Source organism: Camarhynchus parvulus, chromosome 2, assembly GCF_901933205.1.
Source record: "Camarhynchus parvulus chromosome 2, STF_HiC, whole genome shotgun sequence".
In the NCBI taxonomy this organism is placed as follows: domain Eukaryota; kingdom Metazoa; phylum Chordata; class Aves; order Passeriformes; family Thraupidae; genus Camarhynchus; species Camarhynchus parvulus.
Genome location: NC_044572.1, coordinates 6,468,324 through 6,484,847, shown reverse-complemented (window position 1 = coordinate 6,484,847; position 16,524 = coordinate 6,468,324). Strand labels below are relative to the sequence as shown.

General features: G+C 41.5%; 1 protein-coding gene across 1 annotated transcript in view; it reads left to right on the top strand.

Moving 5' to 3' along the window:
• The window catches only part of RHEB (Ras homolog, mTORC1 binding), a 39,059-nt gene that overhangs the window by 10,961 nt on the left and 11,574 nt on the right, over positions 1 to 16,524 (top strand). Inside the window, exons 2-3 of the mRNA XM_030971324.1 lie at positions 7,982 to 8,053; positions 14,278 to 14,345. Coding sequence (XP_030827184.1) covers positions 7,982 to 8,053; positions 14,278 to 14,345 — 140 coding nt within the window. The remainder of the gene's footprint in view (positions 1 to 7,981; positions 8,054 to 14,277; positions 14,346 to 16,524) is intronic.

Sequence of the window (16,524 nt, the reverse complement as noted above, 5' to 3'; positions counted from 1 at the left end):
GTCACTTGGCTGCTTTGTGAAGTCAGTGCTCTGAGGAGATGCCCACGAGAAACACCGAGAAGGTCTGAGACTTTTGTGATAAGGAGACAGCAGTATGGAACCCCTGCAATAAGATGACAACAGTTGAGCATGTCTTGCTCTGCTGGAGGAAGAAGGAACCAGCACAACTCTTTGTCAGTATCCCCAAAGCCCTTCCCTGTTCTGTGCTAAGAGATTTTGATGTTGCAGGGTTGGTGCTGCAGTGCCTGATGCTTCATGCAGCCCTGGGGGCTCCCCCTGTGTAGGAATAGCAGGTGAATGGTGCTGGGGGCTGGTAGCAGCTGTCCATGAGTGTCAGGGTTTATTGGCCATGTGCATTGCTGGCATTGGGTTTGTCAGACCTTGGACCATCAGTGATGACACAAAGAGCCTGAAACATGGACTGACCACCTAGCAGTTACACACTGCTGCAGAGTGGAGCTGTCTGTTGTTGCCAAGATCTTCTAGTGGCTATTATGCCACTTGATTTATGTATTATTATAATATGTTGTACAAGTAGCCTGCCCTTGGGGACACAAATCAGTTTTGTCTTCCAGCTTTCGCTGCAGTTGGTGGAGAGCTCTGTGAGCTTCCTGCAGAGTAAGGCTGAAACTTCTTAGCAGTAGTTACAGAGTGTGCATCACATGATTTGATTGGATGGTGTTACCAAGAGAGGGAATATTACCGTTACTCTCCTGTCAGGAACTTATACCAAGGAAAAGAGAAATACATCTCTTACTATTCTTGCAATTCCAGGAAGATCCTGAAACCCTCTGGTCATATGCATTTCAGTAGTACTGCCAAGATGGTCTATTCTTCACCCATTTCAGCTGCTTTTGGTATTACTGGGTGTTACAGTATGCTCAGGGTCATGTTCCTAGACTTGTGTTTTTAAATGATGCCAGGAAAGGTTTAGTGATGTTTTCAAAGCCTTGGCCCTCTGCTTGGTGGTGGCTGTAAGCAGTGACTGGTGTGTGGTGGCCACAGTGTTGGCAACTGTGAATCCTATGGCTCCAGTCCTCAAGGTCCTCTGCAGGGAAGACCTGCATGTCAGTGGAACTGAGGTCTTTAGTCTTGGTAAAGCTTCTTTTTCTGTCTTACTGGTGTGAAAATGCAAGTGGGATTTGTGGAAGGAAGGGTTCATCCTGTTTCCTAATGGAACTTGAAAATTTAACAGGTCATGTCTGTGCAGAGCTGCTGCTGTGACTGCAGCTGGAAGGATCCACTTGAAGAAAGAATTGCAATTTAGGTTGTACATCCCAGAAATCTTTAGCTGTAAAAAGGAAGTGACTAAAATTTGAGAGTTGGATCCCTTGTGTGGAAACTAAAACCTTGAAGATAGAAAAGGGGAATGCATGGAATGCATTAAAGCAAGAGAGATGTGTTATTTCTCATGACATAGCATTTAAAACTGATTTAATGGTGAAACAATGGCAGTTTCTGAAAGGATCTTTCAAAGACATTTCATTTCATGTTGCACATACCCCATGATCCGAGGAAAGGTCAAGTTTATTCAGACACCTAATGAGCTGCTTGAAGTGTGTGTATAGGGAGAAAGGACTTAGGTTCTACCCAGCAGCAGAAGTTGAATTTTGCCCTTTGGAGAGGAAGTCAGCACAAATTTCAGGCTCTTTACCTTTAGGTGTGTCATAAACTGCAATGTTAGGGTCTGATCTTTAAGCTTAATAAACTTCCCTTTAGGAGTTGTTAGGGTTTAACCCATTGGGCAGCTGAACGCCACACAGCCATTCATTCACGTCCCACAGTGCGACTGGGGACACAGTTGGGGAAAAAGGTAAAATAGAATGGGGATAAAGACAGTTTAATAGGAAAGAAAAGGAAAGGTAAATGATAGTAATGGTAGAAAAATATACAAGTGATGCACAAAGCAGTTGCTCACCACCCACCTACCAATGCCATTGAATTTCTGCTGCCACCTGAAATATTTTAAGCCTTGTGCTGTGGGAAGGTGCTGCAGGGATGCACAGTTTCTGCAGGAAGTCTGAAGGAATACAGAGGATTATATTTATCTGAGAAATACAGGTTGACTGTCTGGGGTAGGAATGTCTGAATTTCCCTTGCAGTTAAGGAACACTAGGATGCAGCTCCCCTGACCTGTTTAAAGCATCTTTGATGCAGCCTGGTATGCATGCATTCCATGCCTGGTGAGGTATATGCCGCAGAGGTTGTTGTTTTGGTGGTTTTTTTGGAAGCTTTGTAACACCTTTTCCCATCTTTGACAACTGACAGTAAACGCATGGAATTAAAATTCATGTAACTCATTAAAAGGGAAACAGGAGGAAAGCTGCAGCCTGGTGCTTTCCTGCCAGCAAGGGTAGCAAGGAGAGGTAACTGGACTGTGTGCTAAAATAACTAAAAGATTTCTTTAGACAGTCCTTTGTTGTAGTTGCTGATTTTATTGGAGACAAAATGGACTTTCTGGAAGTATAAGCCATTGCAGGAATGCAGTGGAATTTTTCTCTACATACTTGCTTGGACATGTGATACATTGCAACACAGTTTAAGTGAGCATTGAGGGATGAGCACTGCTGTAGGATGGAACAAGCCTGCTGCTAAATATCAGGGAATAAAGCACATGTTCTCTTCTTGCTTTCTTTACAGGAAATATGATCTAGATAGCATTAGGACTCTTGGCTTGTGTTCAGAAGGCTCATTGCTGCTGACCTAGCAAAGGCCTGCAAGTACTCCTGTGAGTGTGACCAATTGCTTTGAAATCTGAAGAAAATAAAGGAAGCCATGTGGCTTTGTTTCTAAATGACTGCTCTCAGATTTCCTCTGGCTTGCAGAGGAATACCTTTGATAAACCTCAAGAAGATTGTGCAATGCAGATGGAAAGGAAACAAGCATCTCTCAGCAGGCTCACGCTCTTGGGTGTTACAGACCATCATGTGAAACTCCTCCTTTACAGCAGAAGTAGTTCTTGCTACAAAACCTTGCCTTGGAGTTCAAATGTATTTTCTTATATGCTAATTAAAAAAAAAATAGAGCAGGAGAAGGTAGGGAACAGTTGTAGCAACGAGACAGAGTGCCAAAGAAGTTAAAGAAGAGCTTTGGTTGTCCTGAAAAGCTGATCTGCTCTTTGGTTTGTCATAAAGAGTTCTGCAGTGTTTGAAGCTCCTTATCACATTACCAAAAGATGTGTCATCAAGGTCCTGCAACTTTCACTCTTTCAGAACTACAACCTTTAGTCTGTCCTCCAGAAAGCTCAGAGAGCATGTTGAGAGAGGAGTGCCACCATTCTGTATCGCAAATCAAGCACAAATATCATGAGCAAGTGCAGGAGTTGAGCTCTTTGCAGGAATTGAGGAAGAGTTTCGTCTCTAAGCATCAGAAAATATTTTTCTAATCCTATTACTGTAATGCTGACATCACGAGGAAATCACTACAAAAATGTATAAAACAGCTCAATGTAGATGTTTATTTAATTCCTCATGATTAAAAGTCTAATAGTAGAATTAAGTTGCATCTGAGTAAAACACAAGCTACTCATTGTATTTCTGTCTCCTGAGATTTAGAAACAGAATTCTTTATTGACCCAGATGTATCATTTTTATAGTCATTAGACTAATTCACCAAATACAAAGCAATTATCAGCAAAACAGGAACTACACAGCCATAATTAGTACCTGGGAGGGTATCTTAATTAACTATAGAAAGTTGCTAACGATGTGGCCTGAGATGAATGATGAGCTTGTGATGGGTTCTGAGATAGATCCTCTCACAAGATTGCAGACTTTGTCAGAGAGGGATGCTGTAATCCTCTTTGCTACCCAGTCAACCTCCATTGGCTCCAGGAAGTCGTTCAGTCCCACTCTGTGCTCTGAGGATGGATAATCTGCACTATGGAAATGTCAGCGTCTCCGTTTTGTGCATCTTGGTATTGTGAATTAAAGAAGATAAAGATCCCAACATTCAAGTTAAATCAAGTGTATCTTTTGGTATGAAAACTTCATCTCTGTACAGTGTAGTAAATTGAGTGTGCAGCCAGATTTACGTAATTTGATGTGACTGACAACATTTCATTATGAAATTTGTTGAGTGCTTTGTGTGACAAAGCCTGAAGTAGTTTGTTCTGTAGGCAAGACTGGGTAGACCAAAGGAGACTAACTAGGTAAGTCTAGTTACTAAGCTGGTCTAGAGACTAGCTTAGGTAAGGTGATGTGCTTGTGCTAGGAGTAGAAATGCCGGAAGCTGTTAAATGTTTAATGATTGTGCAAACTACATAACCATGCATTTGAATAGCAAAAGATGGGTTAAAGAAACTGCATCTACACTGCCAACAGAACTGCAGCTCTTCAGTAGCTGTTGTTCTTGAGCAGGACAAACTGTTTACTGATGGCTTGTGTGGGCAGTTGCAAGGATTGAGAAACCCTTCCTGTTGAGATAAGCTGCTCTGTGCTGCCCGTGCCCGTGGGCAGCTGTGCAGCCCTGCTTGCACAATGCCCTGCTTGTGGAGCTGTTGTTTGACTTACTCGCTGCCTGCTTGCATCATTTTTGTCTCCTGGGGTTGGGGAGAAGTTTGGCCGCTGATGAGAGTTTAATCTGGGCTTTCCTTGTGTCTGTTGCAAGGAGGACAGAGTGTGAGATGGGGACACAGCAGGCACAGGTGGTGCACAGAAGAGGGGCATGACCTCTTTGGGGAGGCCAGCTGTCCTGAGCCCACCCAGGCTTTGTTACTCATCTTCTTGGTAAACTGCCTAGTGTTGTAAAGCTTGAATTTTAAGGCTAGATTATAAATATCACAGCTCTTGTCCAAGTAGTAAAATGAGGAGTAAAACACAATTTGGCAATTGTTTTGCCTTGACAATTGCAATGGCATTTGAAATTGATGTGCTATGATGGCACTAGTCAGAGTGTTTATGGGATGTTCCACTTTATGGTGCAAGTGGTCTAGTGTATGAACAGAAACATGACAGCTTTAGTGTTTGAACTGGATTTCTGTCTGAAAATCTGCTCCTTTTCTGTTTTGACAGTGGAAAACTCTTTTCTTTACCACTCTCACATAATACCATAAATAATGAATTGTGTATGCAAATACACTTTGGGTACTTCTGGACAGCTTGAGCTGAGTTTTCAGTTACCTGGGACTCGTATTCTGAACACTCATGAAACCCATTTCTTGCAGCCCTTCCCTTCTGTGCCGTTCCTTCAGGGACAGGGAGAGTCAGTAAAGGATGAGGATTTTGCTTACAACACTGCCATGGAGCACCTGGTGCTTTGAGTTACTGTAGCAAGGCTCTGCACCCAGCTTCCAGCCTTGCTTCAGCTCATATCAGTTCTCCATTTGGGCTCCGTGGATGTTTATTTTCGTAAAACTCAAATACAGTGGATATGTTGAATTTACCCGCATGGAGGATGCTACAAGGAGAAGCTTAGCAAACTGCGAAAATGTGTGGCTGCATTCCAAAGGAGAATATGTTAGAGCTGAGCCTCTTTGAGGTGTGCACCCTTGAGTAATCGGCTAATCAAGCCTCTGCTGCTGGTGTCAGACTCCCTGGTGCTGCTGAGGCTGAAGTGTGCCCGTGGTGCCTGCACATGCAGACAGCAGTGTGTTCCCTGCTGTGCCCCCAGATGCAGTTGGCAATTGGCAGGGACGTTGTGTTTGTGTTGCAATCCTTGCTGAAAGCCTTGCCTGCTCTCTCTGGGGCAAGAGCAGATAGGAGCTAAATTGTCAACTTGATTTTCCGCTCTGACCATGAGCATAGGTCAAAGACCTGGAATAAAACCTGTGGGACAAAGTTCAAGGCGAGCTGTTGGTCACAGGGTTCTGCCTGCTGCTTGCTCATGGGTTGAGACACATGGGCAGCAGGGTGTCAATGACTCATGGTTTATATTTCTGTGTCCATGGAAGCCTTGGTTCAGTGGAATACAGTTGCCTGCACTTCCCCGAGGGGGTAGGTGCTGAATCCCCGACTGGAGAGTTTCCCTGTGCCTTGTGATCATGAACACATCATTACTGGAAAGCTTGTTATAAAGCTTGGAGGAATTTAGGAGGAGAGTGTTGGAACACTGGTTTTATCTGTTTCCTCTTCTGTCACTGTTAGGAGGAAAGCAGTAATTAATACAGCTGGGTGTGAAATGCAGCATTTTCTGTTGGCTCTGACTTCTTTCTGCTATTCAGTTTCCAGGCTTAGCACAGACAGACGGCAGCAGTCAAGTCTTTCAGTTTGTTCAGAATCCTTCTTAGGAGGAAAAAAGTTCAGTTATAATCTTTACTGAATTTAACTCTCTTACCTTGAAGATCTAACAGCCTAATACAGGGGTAGTTAACCTTTTTTTTTTTTTAATGGAGTGCTTAATGTGCTGGTATTGGCAAAGAATCTGGGAGCATGAATTCTGGGTAGCAACTTCATAAGTTTATAGCTAAAGGAGAAATAGCTTGGAAGTTTGCTCACTTTCTAAATGGTGTCCAAAATACACAGTGTCAGAAAGTTCCTGGGAGGCACAGTTTCAGTCCTTAATCTGACTTTATTAGAATGATTTGGGGATGGGGTGTGTGAGCCTTGGAGGAACAGTTTAAAGTGAAATGTCCTCTGTCAACTCATGCATCGTGAGTGTGACACCTTCATGATAAGAAGACCAGGAAATGTATCTTAAGAACTTGATATTAGAAAAAGCAACTTGATAAAATCTTGGTGATGGTTGGTCTTTGTGGGGTTTGTCTGGAAATTGTTTTAGCATTGTTTCTTGAATAAACTGACATGATTGATAGCAGACAGCAAAGGGGTAAGCATGGCAGAGAATGAAATGGAAGACAGTTTTTTTAATATCTCCTGAAAGAATGCTTAGGAAAGAACATTTTCTGAGTTCTGGAAGTGGGCAGTTTTTTACCCAAAGCAATTTATTCTTTTAAACAATGATACTGTATATTTCCACCACAATGTTGGTTACTTAAGAGGTCATTGAGAGGTTTCCACTGAGTCGGGTGGTTTTGAGTCAAAATTTTAACTTGAGGTTGTATTTTGTTTGTGTTTCTTGATGATGAAAAGAGTATAAAGGAGCATGAAGAATGTGCTCGTGTCCAAAAGCAGCTAACGCACTTGGCAATCTCTGTAAGAGGGTATTTGTCCAGTAAACATCATGTAATGGGATCTAGGAGATTCCCAGATGTACATGATGTGCTGTAATGGAAATTGTGTTAAGGCTTCAGTAATGCTTTGGGAAGTCTTCAGTTGCAGAGCTTTAAAGGTGCTTTTTATGGTCAATGTATGTGATTCACCATCTTATAAAATATTTTAAGCATAAATGAGTTCTCATTTTTTCAGTCTGCTACGAAGTTCAGTGCTTTGCATTACTCTGTAAGTGAAATGGGGAATGTTGTCTTCTAAAGTAGCAGTTAAATGGCTTTAAAGAAAAATCCAATTATGCCACTTCAGTCACTGCTTAAAATACAGCACCCACTGGCCTGTTGTGGTGTGGCAGTAGGAGGATTAATAGGAGAGTATATTGGTCTCAAGAATTTTGAGATCATCCTTTTGTCATGGGAAATCTGTCCAGTCTCCTAGTAAAACCAAATTTGGCTAATTCGATCCAAGTTTTCTCTGTGGTTACTGAAAATTATTTTGAATTTTACTTGCTTCTTGACAGAAAAATGTTCCAAGTATATCAGTTTGTTAAATTTAATTCTATGAGGATCGTGCAGTGCTGCTTTTAGATTCCTTTTAAACTGGAGGAATCATTTAAATTATGCCCTGTTAAAACAAAAGCAGAACACATGCTGAGTAGCTTTTGCACTGCTTTTTATATGTTCAGGAGACCCAGTTACTAGAAATAGGCACTTAAATTAAAAATAGGTCAGTTGTCATGTATAGATAGTTTAAATGAACCACACAGAGCTCACACTGGATAGATAGAAAATTGGTGTATCTACTAGAAAGCAGTGAAGTGATAACAACCAGATGATTTTGTTTCATTCCAGATTTTTCTTTCCTTTGCTTTACAGGAAAATCTTCACTGACGATCCAGTTTGTGGAAGGACAGTTTGTTGATTCATATGATCCAACCATAGAGAACAGTAAGTAAATAACTGCCAAGCTCCTCTTCTGTACCAAACTAACTTGTATCAGAAACCATTGGGGTTATGCATATTACTTATGTGGGTATTTACATATTAACATTAAAGTCCATTAATTAGCACAGAAGTTTTATTATTCTTTTGAACCAATACTACATTGTTGCAGCATGGGAATCACGGTGTGCACATTTCTCCAAACAGTTGAACTTTTTAACATTAAATGAAGTGACACCTCATGAATCTGGCCAAAATGCACCTCCTTGTATTTTGTGTGTGTTGTTGAGTATCTGCTTCCCCTAATGTACTTGTGGCACTTTAAATTCCTTACATCACACTTTATGAAAATGTGCCACCAAATACAAATATTCCCGAGTCTCACATAAGGTCAGTATATCCAGATGAACAGAAAGCCACCAATACCCATCAGGATTAAACCACTTAGAAGGTAGGCTATGTGGCTATGATAGCATGATAATCTTTTCAATTCCTCCTTTCCAGCAGCTGGATAACAAGGCTGCTACACAATCAGCTGGCTGCAAATACTGGCTATTTGACTTCTCAAGAGGTTTTTTTCCTCTTAGCAGTTCTTTTAAAAATAATTTTAGTACCTTTGTGAGTAGCTGGCAAAGTAGGTGAGTAAAGACACTAATGCTAAAATGTTGCCAAGAGGAAAAAGTAATTTCAGAGGTTACCTGGCATTCATTACAATCCAGCCACCTCTTTCTGAGCTCACAGTGGCCATAAAGTACTTGAGCAACTGCAGTGCTGGGCTGAGTAACTTGATCACATTGGCTTTCTTTAGTCATGTGGCAAATGAAAGTGGTTTCATGATCGTAGCCCTGGGGTTCTTGTGTTTTAATGACTTGTGTAGCACACATTTTTAGTGTTTTGAACTTCTGCAGTAGGATGTTAAGCCTGTGTGATACTCTGGAAGTTTGAATGAAGCAATCAGCAGAACAGGGTTTTTTTTAATATATATATGTGGTATATAATTACATCAGTAGCTATCAGGATATTTTACTTGGGATTATTTTATTGCTTAGAACTAAAATTCAAATGCTACTTTTGGACAAACTCTAAATTTACTTTAACAAGAGGGGATAAATTAGCCCTTGGTCTGAATGTTAGCTCTTATATAGATATTAATACTAACAAACTTTCCATCATCCTTTTCTATTTTGTTTAAATTATAAGTCAGGTATGTCTTGAATTAAAGCTGTTAGCAAAATACTGGGGTTTAAGTTTCCGTGTTTATAATCTTAATTCGGTTGGTGCAGGTTATTTTTCACTGTCTATGCCATATAAATGCAAATTATTTAAGTAATTTTTTAGTTTTATGCAGCTGCATGTGAGTGAATAAAGACTGAGAGACACGGAGTCAAAGTCTCTAGAAAATACTGAATCTGTGTCTTGTTTTAGGATTTTGACACATTGGTACAACATTTGTCTTGTTTCATCCTTTACCTGTTGTCTGTAGCTGCTGTTTCTAACTCTGTAGCTATGTGTCTCACAACTTCAGCGTTTCTGAACCATACAAAAATACCCTGTAGATGAATTTTGCTCTTAATTGACTCTCCTAGTTTGCACTGTGTGCTTGATCTGAGTTGTGAGGATTTGTTGGGAGGGGGCATCTTGAAAAGCCTTAACTTTTCACTTGGTGTCTTTCTTGTTTGGAAAATAAATGTTATTCATTTTGTGGAAGTCTTGTGATCTGTGACATGGCTGGGGGAACTTGCTTTCTGAAAGGTAGAGAATTGAAGGGTCCTTCTGACTTTAGAAATTTTTGCTTGGAAGTAAAGGTTAAAAAGATACAAGTTATGCCCTGGGGCTCAAAACAGTGGGAAATCTGTCCCATCTTTAAGTCCCAGAAGGCCTGATAATGTCAAAAATGCTTCTGTGAAGAACAGACAAGAGAGAACATTGTAATTTAACACTAAAATTCAAAACTTATTGAAAGTTTTTTTTAAGATCTATGTGAAACTAGTTTTAATGGGTTAAGTAAAAAATAATTCTTTTGACTTAGAATGTAATACTTTTTTTTTTCCTAAATAGAAATCTTTGTTTAGTGAAGTCTTTGGACACTCCCAGCTGTTTCTGATTCTGTGTAGGGTCATAAGATGCAAAGTACATGAGCAACTCTTAGACTTTTCCTAGCTTCGTGATTTTACATTTGGTGGATGGTGTTGGCAAAAAGGGTTAAAAAGTCCAGGTTCTTATACTATGGACAATGTTGGAGAATGTTACCTTTTTCCAGGGCATTATAGTAAGGTGTAAAACCTTTCAGTTTCATCTGGTGGTTGGGTCTACACAGGTAACAAAACTTGGATGTGAAAAGCATACATGGGAAAGGATAGTCTGGCCTATGTGATTTGTTTTGTCTCCAGAAAATTATTCGTGATAATTTGTTAGAGTTTTCTATCAGCAGTGAAGAAAGGGTAGAAAGCTGCAGTACTGCTGGTAATGCACTCTTTATAATTCTTGTCCTCAAATAATACAACTTGCACAAAATGTTGACCTGCAAAGCTAAACTGTATGTAAGGCAAGCTGTAATCAAGCTCTTACAGGAACAAGTTGTGTCATTTATAAGCCTTGAGCAATTGGAGTAAGACCTAATGTTGTAGAAATATCAGGTTTTAAGTGTGAAAATCTCTGCCTTTGGGAGTGATAAAAGGAAAAATAAGGTGCATCAGATTTTCCTTATTGTTTTGAAGGTTAGGACAGCTTCACTGCTACATTTTCCTTGGCTTATATTATATTAGCGCCAGAAAAGTTCCTTTATTTCTGTTCCTTCTACCAAACTTGTGTGTCAGGAAGAGTAACTTGTATCCTTTTGTGGCAGCAGTGGAGGTGAGAGGTAATTGCTTTGGCAAGAGACTTTCCCTGTGTGAATGTCCCAACAGGAATGACATCTCAATGGTTGGCTATTCCTGAGACAGCCAGGTTGAGAAACCAGTGGAACTGCTGCTTGCAGGAATGTTGGAAAGAGAAGAAAGATCCTTGGAGAGCAGGAGTGTGTGCAGGCAGTCTGTGTGGACACTGGGCTGGATGGGGATGCTCTGCAGACAGATCATCTCTGAACTAAGAACTGAGGCCAGTGCAAATTAAAATGCAACAATTTTATAGGAATGAAAACTAGAACCTGAATTTGAAACTCAAATGGGTCAGAAGGATCAGGTAATGAAGATGTGCACTTAACTCCACCCACATCATCTTTGCAGGGATGTCTTGTGGTGCAAGTAAGGTGACTTGAGTGCCCAGGTCTCAAATTGTCCTCCAAAGCCTGCCTGGCTGCTTTTTGGTTTTTGTTGCAACTTTAGAGGGCCTTCTAGCACTGTTTCACAGCTCTGTGTCTTCCTTTCTCCCTAAATTGCCTCACTAGCTCCCTAAGGAAAGGAACATCTTTCCCCCATGCTTCCTGCCTCCATCCCATGTTTTTTAATACAAATGTGAGTAAAAGCATATTAGAAAGGAGCAGAGGGGTGGAGGACCCCCACTAGTGTAGGTTTAGATGAGTCTGACAGAGAATCTTCAAGGCTAAACTTCTGCACATGCCTTGGCAACTGCACGGGAGGGGATAACTGTGCTTCTCTGGAGCTGCTGGTGAGCAGCCTTCTAAGGGGTGCAAGTGAGGCTTCTGAGGAAAACTAAAAATAACTCTCTTGCATCATACATCTCAGTGTTGTGAAAGATGTCCTGGTTGATTAGTGGCAGGCATTGACTTTGGAATGCAGGCAAGTAGAAAGAGATGCAGGAGGTGGTAACCAAGGAAAGCTTGTGAGGTGATTGTATTTAGCTACCAGCCATATTGTGGCAATGATATTACAGCACTCTTGTACCTTTCTTCAGTATCACTGTTAATCTAAAGGCCTGCATTTCTTTGCCTGTTACTGTTTGGGGGTTTTTTCCTAGCATAATGGCTTGTTTCCAGCAGTTTCATGGGAGTTGCACATGCAAATAATTTCATTTGTGCTGGTCTAATTGCAATGTACTTCATCTTCAGGTAGCAATGATCACTGGGGTTATGTGTTGCAAGGTGAAAGAATGTCCTGTTCCAAAATCCATGTTCCAGTTGATGAACAGTGTTTTGGAGATGCTCACATTATGATTTAATGTCAGGTCAGGTCTGTCCTTGGCCTACCAGGAAGAGCCAAATTGTGCAGGGATCGTATTGTTGTTTGTCTTGTGCACAAGCACAGCACCAGTCCCAGGATGATAAGTGATGGAATTGGAAGTGAACACTTTGGCTGGATCAAGGGGACCAGGTTTTTCATAAAATGAAATTCTTAACTAGGAATAGTTTTTAAAAGCTTCAGCAAAGAAATGGAAGTCATTAGTTGTGACTTCATCGAAGCAAATTTGTCTTCACACAGTGGGCTGTGCTTGGTGCTGCAAGGCTCTGCACTGCACTGACAGCTCTCCTCACCAGGCTGTGCTGACTCCTTTACTGTTTCCCTTCTCCTGTCTCTGTCACACTGTGCTTTCTGTAGTGATGATGGTGACATCATTGCTGTGTCTCTTCTAGGCTTCTAGAATAGTCTGAAAAAACTGCCGTCTGTCCCTTTTTAAATATTAACTTCATGATGCCCTTGAAGTTACTTTGACTGCAGATGCTTTGATGTGTATGTGCAGTGTCAGGAGACTGGAGAGGCTGTTACTTGCACATCTGTAAATGCAGTGTGTCTCCAGAGGAGCCTGTTTTCCCTCTGACTCCAAGCAGGGATATTGTCTATAGCATCACTGCCTCAGTTTGCCCCCATCACAGCATTCATCCTAGGCAAAGAGCCATTGTGGATCTGTGTGTCATAACCTAAAACTTCTGGTTGTTTGCAGCAATAACAGCAGCATCCAGACTGATTTTGGGGCAGCACATGTGCTAAAGCAGCTTTCTTAGGGGATAATCATGGTAAGGCAGGAGCTCTCTTTGAGGCTCCGTTTCAAATGTCATTTGCTGATTTTGTAATAGAAACTGTAGGTACGCTTTACACTGTTGATTTAGACATTGTTTTAGGTTGGCTTTGCTGTTTGAATTGCTCCTTTTTTTTGAGGATTGGATTTATGAGGTGGGTTGAAACCTCCAGTTTCAGCTATTTCAGCCCACTTATTCAAGATAATGCTCACATTGTGGGGACTTGACAGAGGGGCAAGCTTGGGCTGGGAGGAGGAAAGTTGGCCAACTCCATCTACTCCAGGCGTGGGTAGGGACTGCACAGCAGGGTCAGGAACATTCAGCTGTGCAGCTTTGGGAAGCTCTTGGCCAACTCAGCTCACCTAAGTGACCTGTTCATCTGACTCAGTTTCCCTGCTCATCACTGCAGTGGCAGATGAGGTTTCTGAGGACTGCTACTAGTTGGGAAAACCACCCCAAACTAGAGGATAACACAGACTTAACTCAGTGTGTCAGTACTGTCCAGCAGTGGTGTCTGGAGTGTGTCTCAAAGGCCACATGAGACATCCAGAGCCCAGGTTTGTGTGCTCTGGTTGGGACATTATTCCTGCAGGAGCTGTGACACTATTTGCTTTTGCAGTTGCATAACACAAACACTGGGTAAGATTCCTTGGCTCACAGTGTGTTGGCATTTCATGACTCCGAGGAAGAGCAGCGATTCTCATCACTTCTAGGGACTGAGTGTACTTTGCTGGGGACTGCATAGGCTGTAGCTGCAGGAAATGTGAAAGTAACGTGGTGAACTTAGCTAATTGTCATCATTTGGGTTTAATATAATCATAAGTTCTGTGTGTTTTAACCCCCAAAGATTTTTCCTTTTTTCAGTCCAGATCACTTACTCATGGTATTTACATTTAGGAAATTGATCTTGCTAAACTGTTTGGAAACCAAGGAGAAGGCCCTATAATATGTTCAAACTCAGCTTTGATGCCAGTTGAATTTAAGTGTCTTGTGTTACCACAAATTATGATTGTCTGGATCTTGCAGAAATGTGTGTAAATCCCCCTTTTTATTCCTCTTATTCCCTCTTTTACTTAAGAGAGCAAAGAATAAGCTGCTGCATCCAGAGTGAGACTCATCTGAAATCTTAAATTCAATTTCTGAGTTTTGCTACCTGCAATAGACTGGTTATAAGTACAGCATCTGATTAGCCTGTTACTTCTACTTAAAAACCTGTAACTGGAGTTCTTCATGCCTTGGCTGATGATACCACAGATGAGTGACTTCTGATTTCTCCCTTGTGTGTGACTCTGACCTGTTTATCTGTTTCTTGTTCTAGCTTTTACAAAACTGATCACAGTAAATGGCCAAGAATATCATCTTCAGCTGGTTGACACTGCTGGCCAGGTAAGTTATCTTTCTTTGAGTCTTTCTCCTAAGTTATTACAACAGGTATTGATATTCCTGTTGAACTAAGTTGGTAGTGACTGTGCATTCAGAGGTGAAAGTTAACTTAAAAATGATCCTGACTTGTTGTTTAGTCACTAAGGAACTTTTTCTGTAGTGTTTGTTTAAAGGTTTTGGTTTGTGTTTTGTTACTCTATTGGGGTTTTTTCCCCTGTCTATTGAATGAGTACCTAAAAAAGGGGAGAGGAAACTACCTTAACTCTGATGTCCCAAAACTTCATCAGTAGCTTGTGTGATATTTACAGAGTAAATGAGCAGTCTTGCTTTAGATGAAAAAGTAGATGAAAAGTACTTCAGTAAACCATGGGGATATTTTTCATGGCTTTTTAGTATTTGTCTGCTCCAGCTACACCACCATGACTTGTATCCACGGAGCAGTCATGGGGAGCAGACAGATTCATGCAGGTGGTACTTACTGAGGTAGCAATAAACTGCTGCAGTTTGGCTGCATTCTGACGTGGTGGTTCACGTGTGTGTCTGAGCTCTGCAATGACAGGGAGGGCCAGGGAACACGTGTCCTGCAGCCTGCTGGGAGCTCTGGCAAGGGCAGCTGTTCATTATTTACAGGTCCAGGGGTTCATTACACGCTGCTGCTTGGCTGAACCCATGCACCAGAGTGCTGTGTCTGTTGAGAGACTCTCTATGAGGGAAAAAACTCATCAGGGACCACTAATTAGACCCCTGTATTGTTATCCTAAATTTCTTTCTTCCTTTTTTTTTTCATGATCTCATATTATGCCTTTGGGTTTTTCCAAGCTATGAGTAGTGTTAAACAATGTTAGTGTTGTAAAACAGGCTGCCAGTACTTTAAAGCTGCAGGATACCTGCTCATAGCTGGGATGTTCAGAGGGGTTGTAACTTTCTAGGTATGTTTGATTGCTTTCTTAGAAGAGAGTTCTGTCACTGGGGAATAGCCATGCTGTATTTATAAGGTGTCAGCCCTTGGTGCTCATCAGCAGCATGTGTAATCACTCAGAGGTGTCTGAGCACAACACTGGCCACAGGATTGCTGGGTGGGGAATGCTCTGCAGAGGAGAGGGTGAGAGAGGGGCAGGCTGAGCAGTGTGAGCAGCAGAACCAGCTCCATAGGTGTCACTCAGTGCCATTGTAAGTGCACTTCCATTACAGCTCTGTTGTGTAGAGTAGTGATAAGAGAAAAATTCCTCTTGGAGGAGGAAATTGCCTTCTGGGAAGGCAGTGTGACTCACCACTAACATACCTCTATTGCTGAGGATTGATTCAATGTTATACAGTATTGTGGAACGTAAATAGCTTCTTTCCCAGCCTGTGGTTATTTTCAGATTTAATTCTTCATGGAATGATTTGAACTTTGATTTCTGGCACACAGGGTTAGAGGGGGGAGATGATGTTGGGTTATGGAAGATGTGGCTTGGACAGATTTCTTTCTCAAGTCTGTCTTGCTTAATGACCCATAGGGAGTCCTCATGTGTATACAGCACAGCAAGAATTGTATTGCAGATTTGTTAAATACTTTTGAAAACCTGGCTATGGCCTGAAAAGTTGTAGCAACGTTGTTTTATCACTTGACAGCTTTCTTAATTTGACCCATGAGTTTCAGTGAGCCTAGCAGCTTTCCTTCCATCTCCTAACGAGCTAAAAATAAAGTCATGAATTAGGAACAGTTGAGATTATGGCACTTCTTTTTGTTGGTATTCATCCTCTGTCCTGTGCCTCTTTACTTTTCCTGTTATTTACTGAGCTTTGTGCAGGTCAGTCCAACAGGGGTCTTGATACAGGCTCACAGAAGAGGGGGGTAAAAGGAAATCTTACCTAACACCCAATTGCAGCTGGGGCAGTCCTGGGAATTTCCAGGTAAAGTCAAGCCACTGCAGAGTTGCACTTTCACCTTTTTTACAGACTTAGCTCAGATCCCTTCTGGGTATTGACTTTGGGATTTCATGTCCAACTGGAGTGGCACTTTGGCATTTCAGAGAAGATAGGGGAGGGCTGCCCTCGGTGTGTAGCAATAAAGGCAAATAAAGGCAGCTTTTGCCAAGTGTTATTCTTTCAGACTTTTTTTGGCTGGATCTGTGAAGTTGATTTATAAAGAGTTTTTCCTCTTCTGCCAGTGAGGGAAGTTTGATTCCTTTTGGGTGTC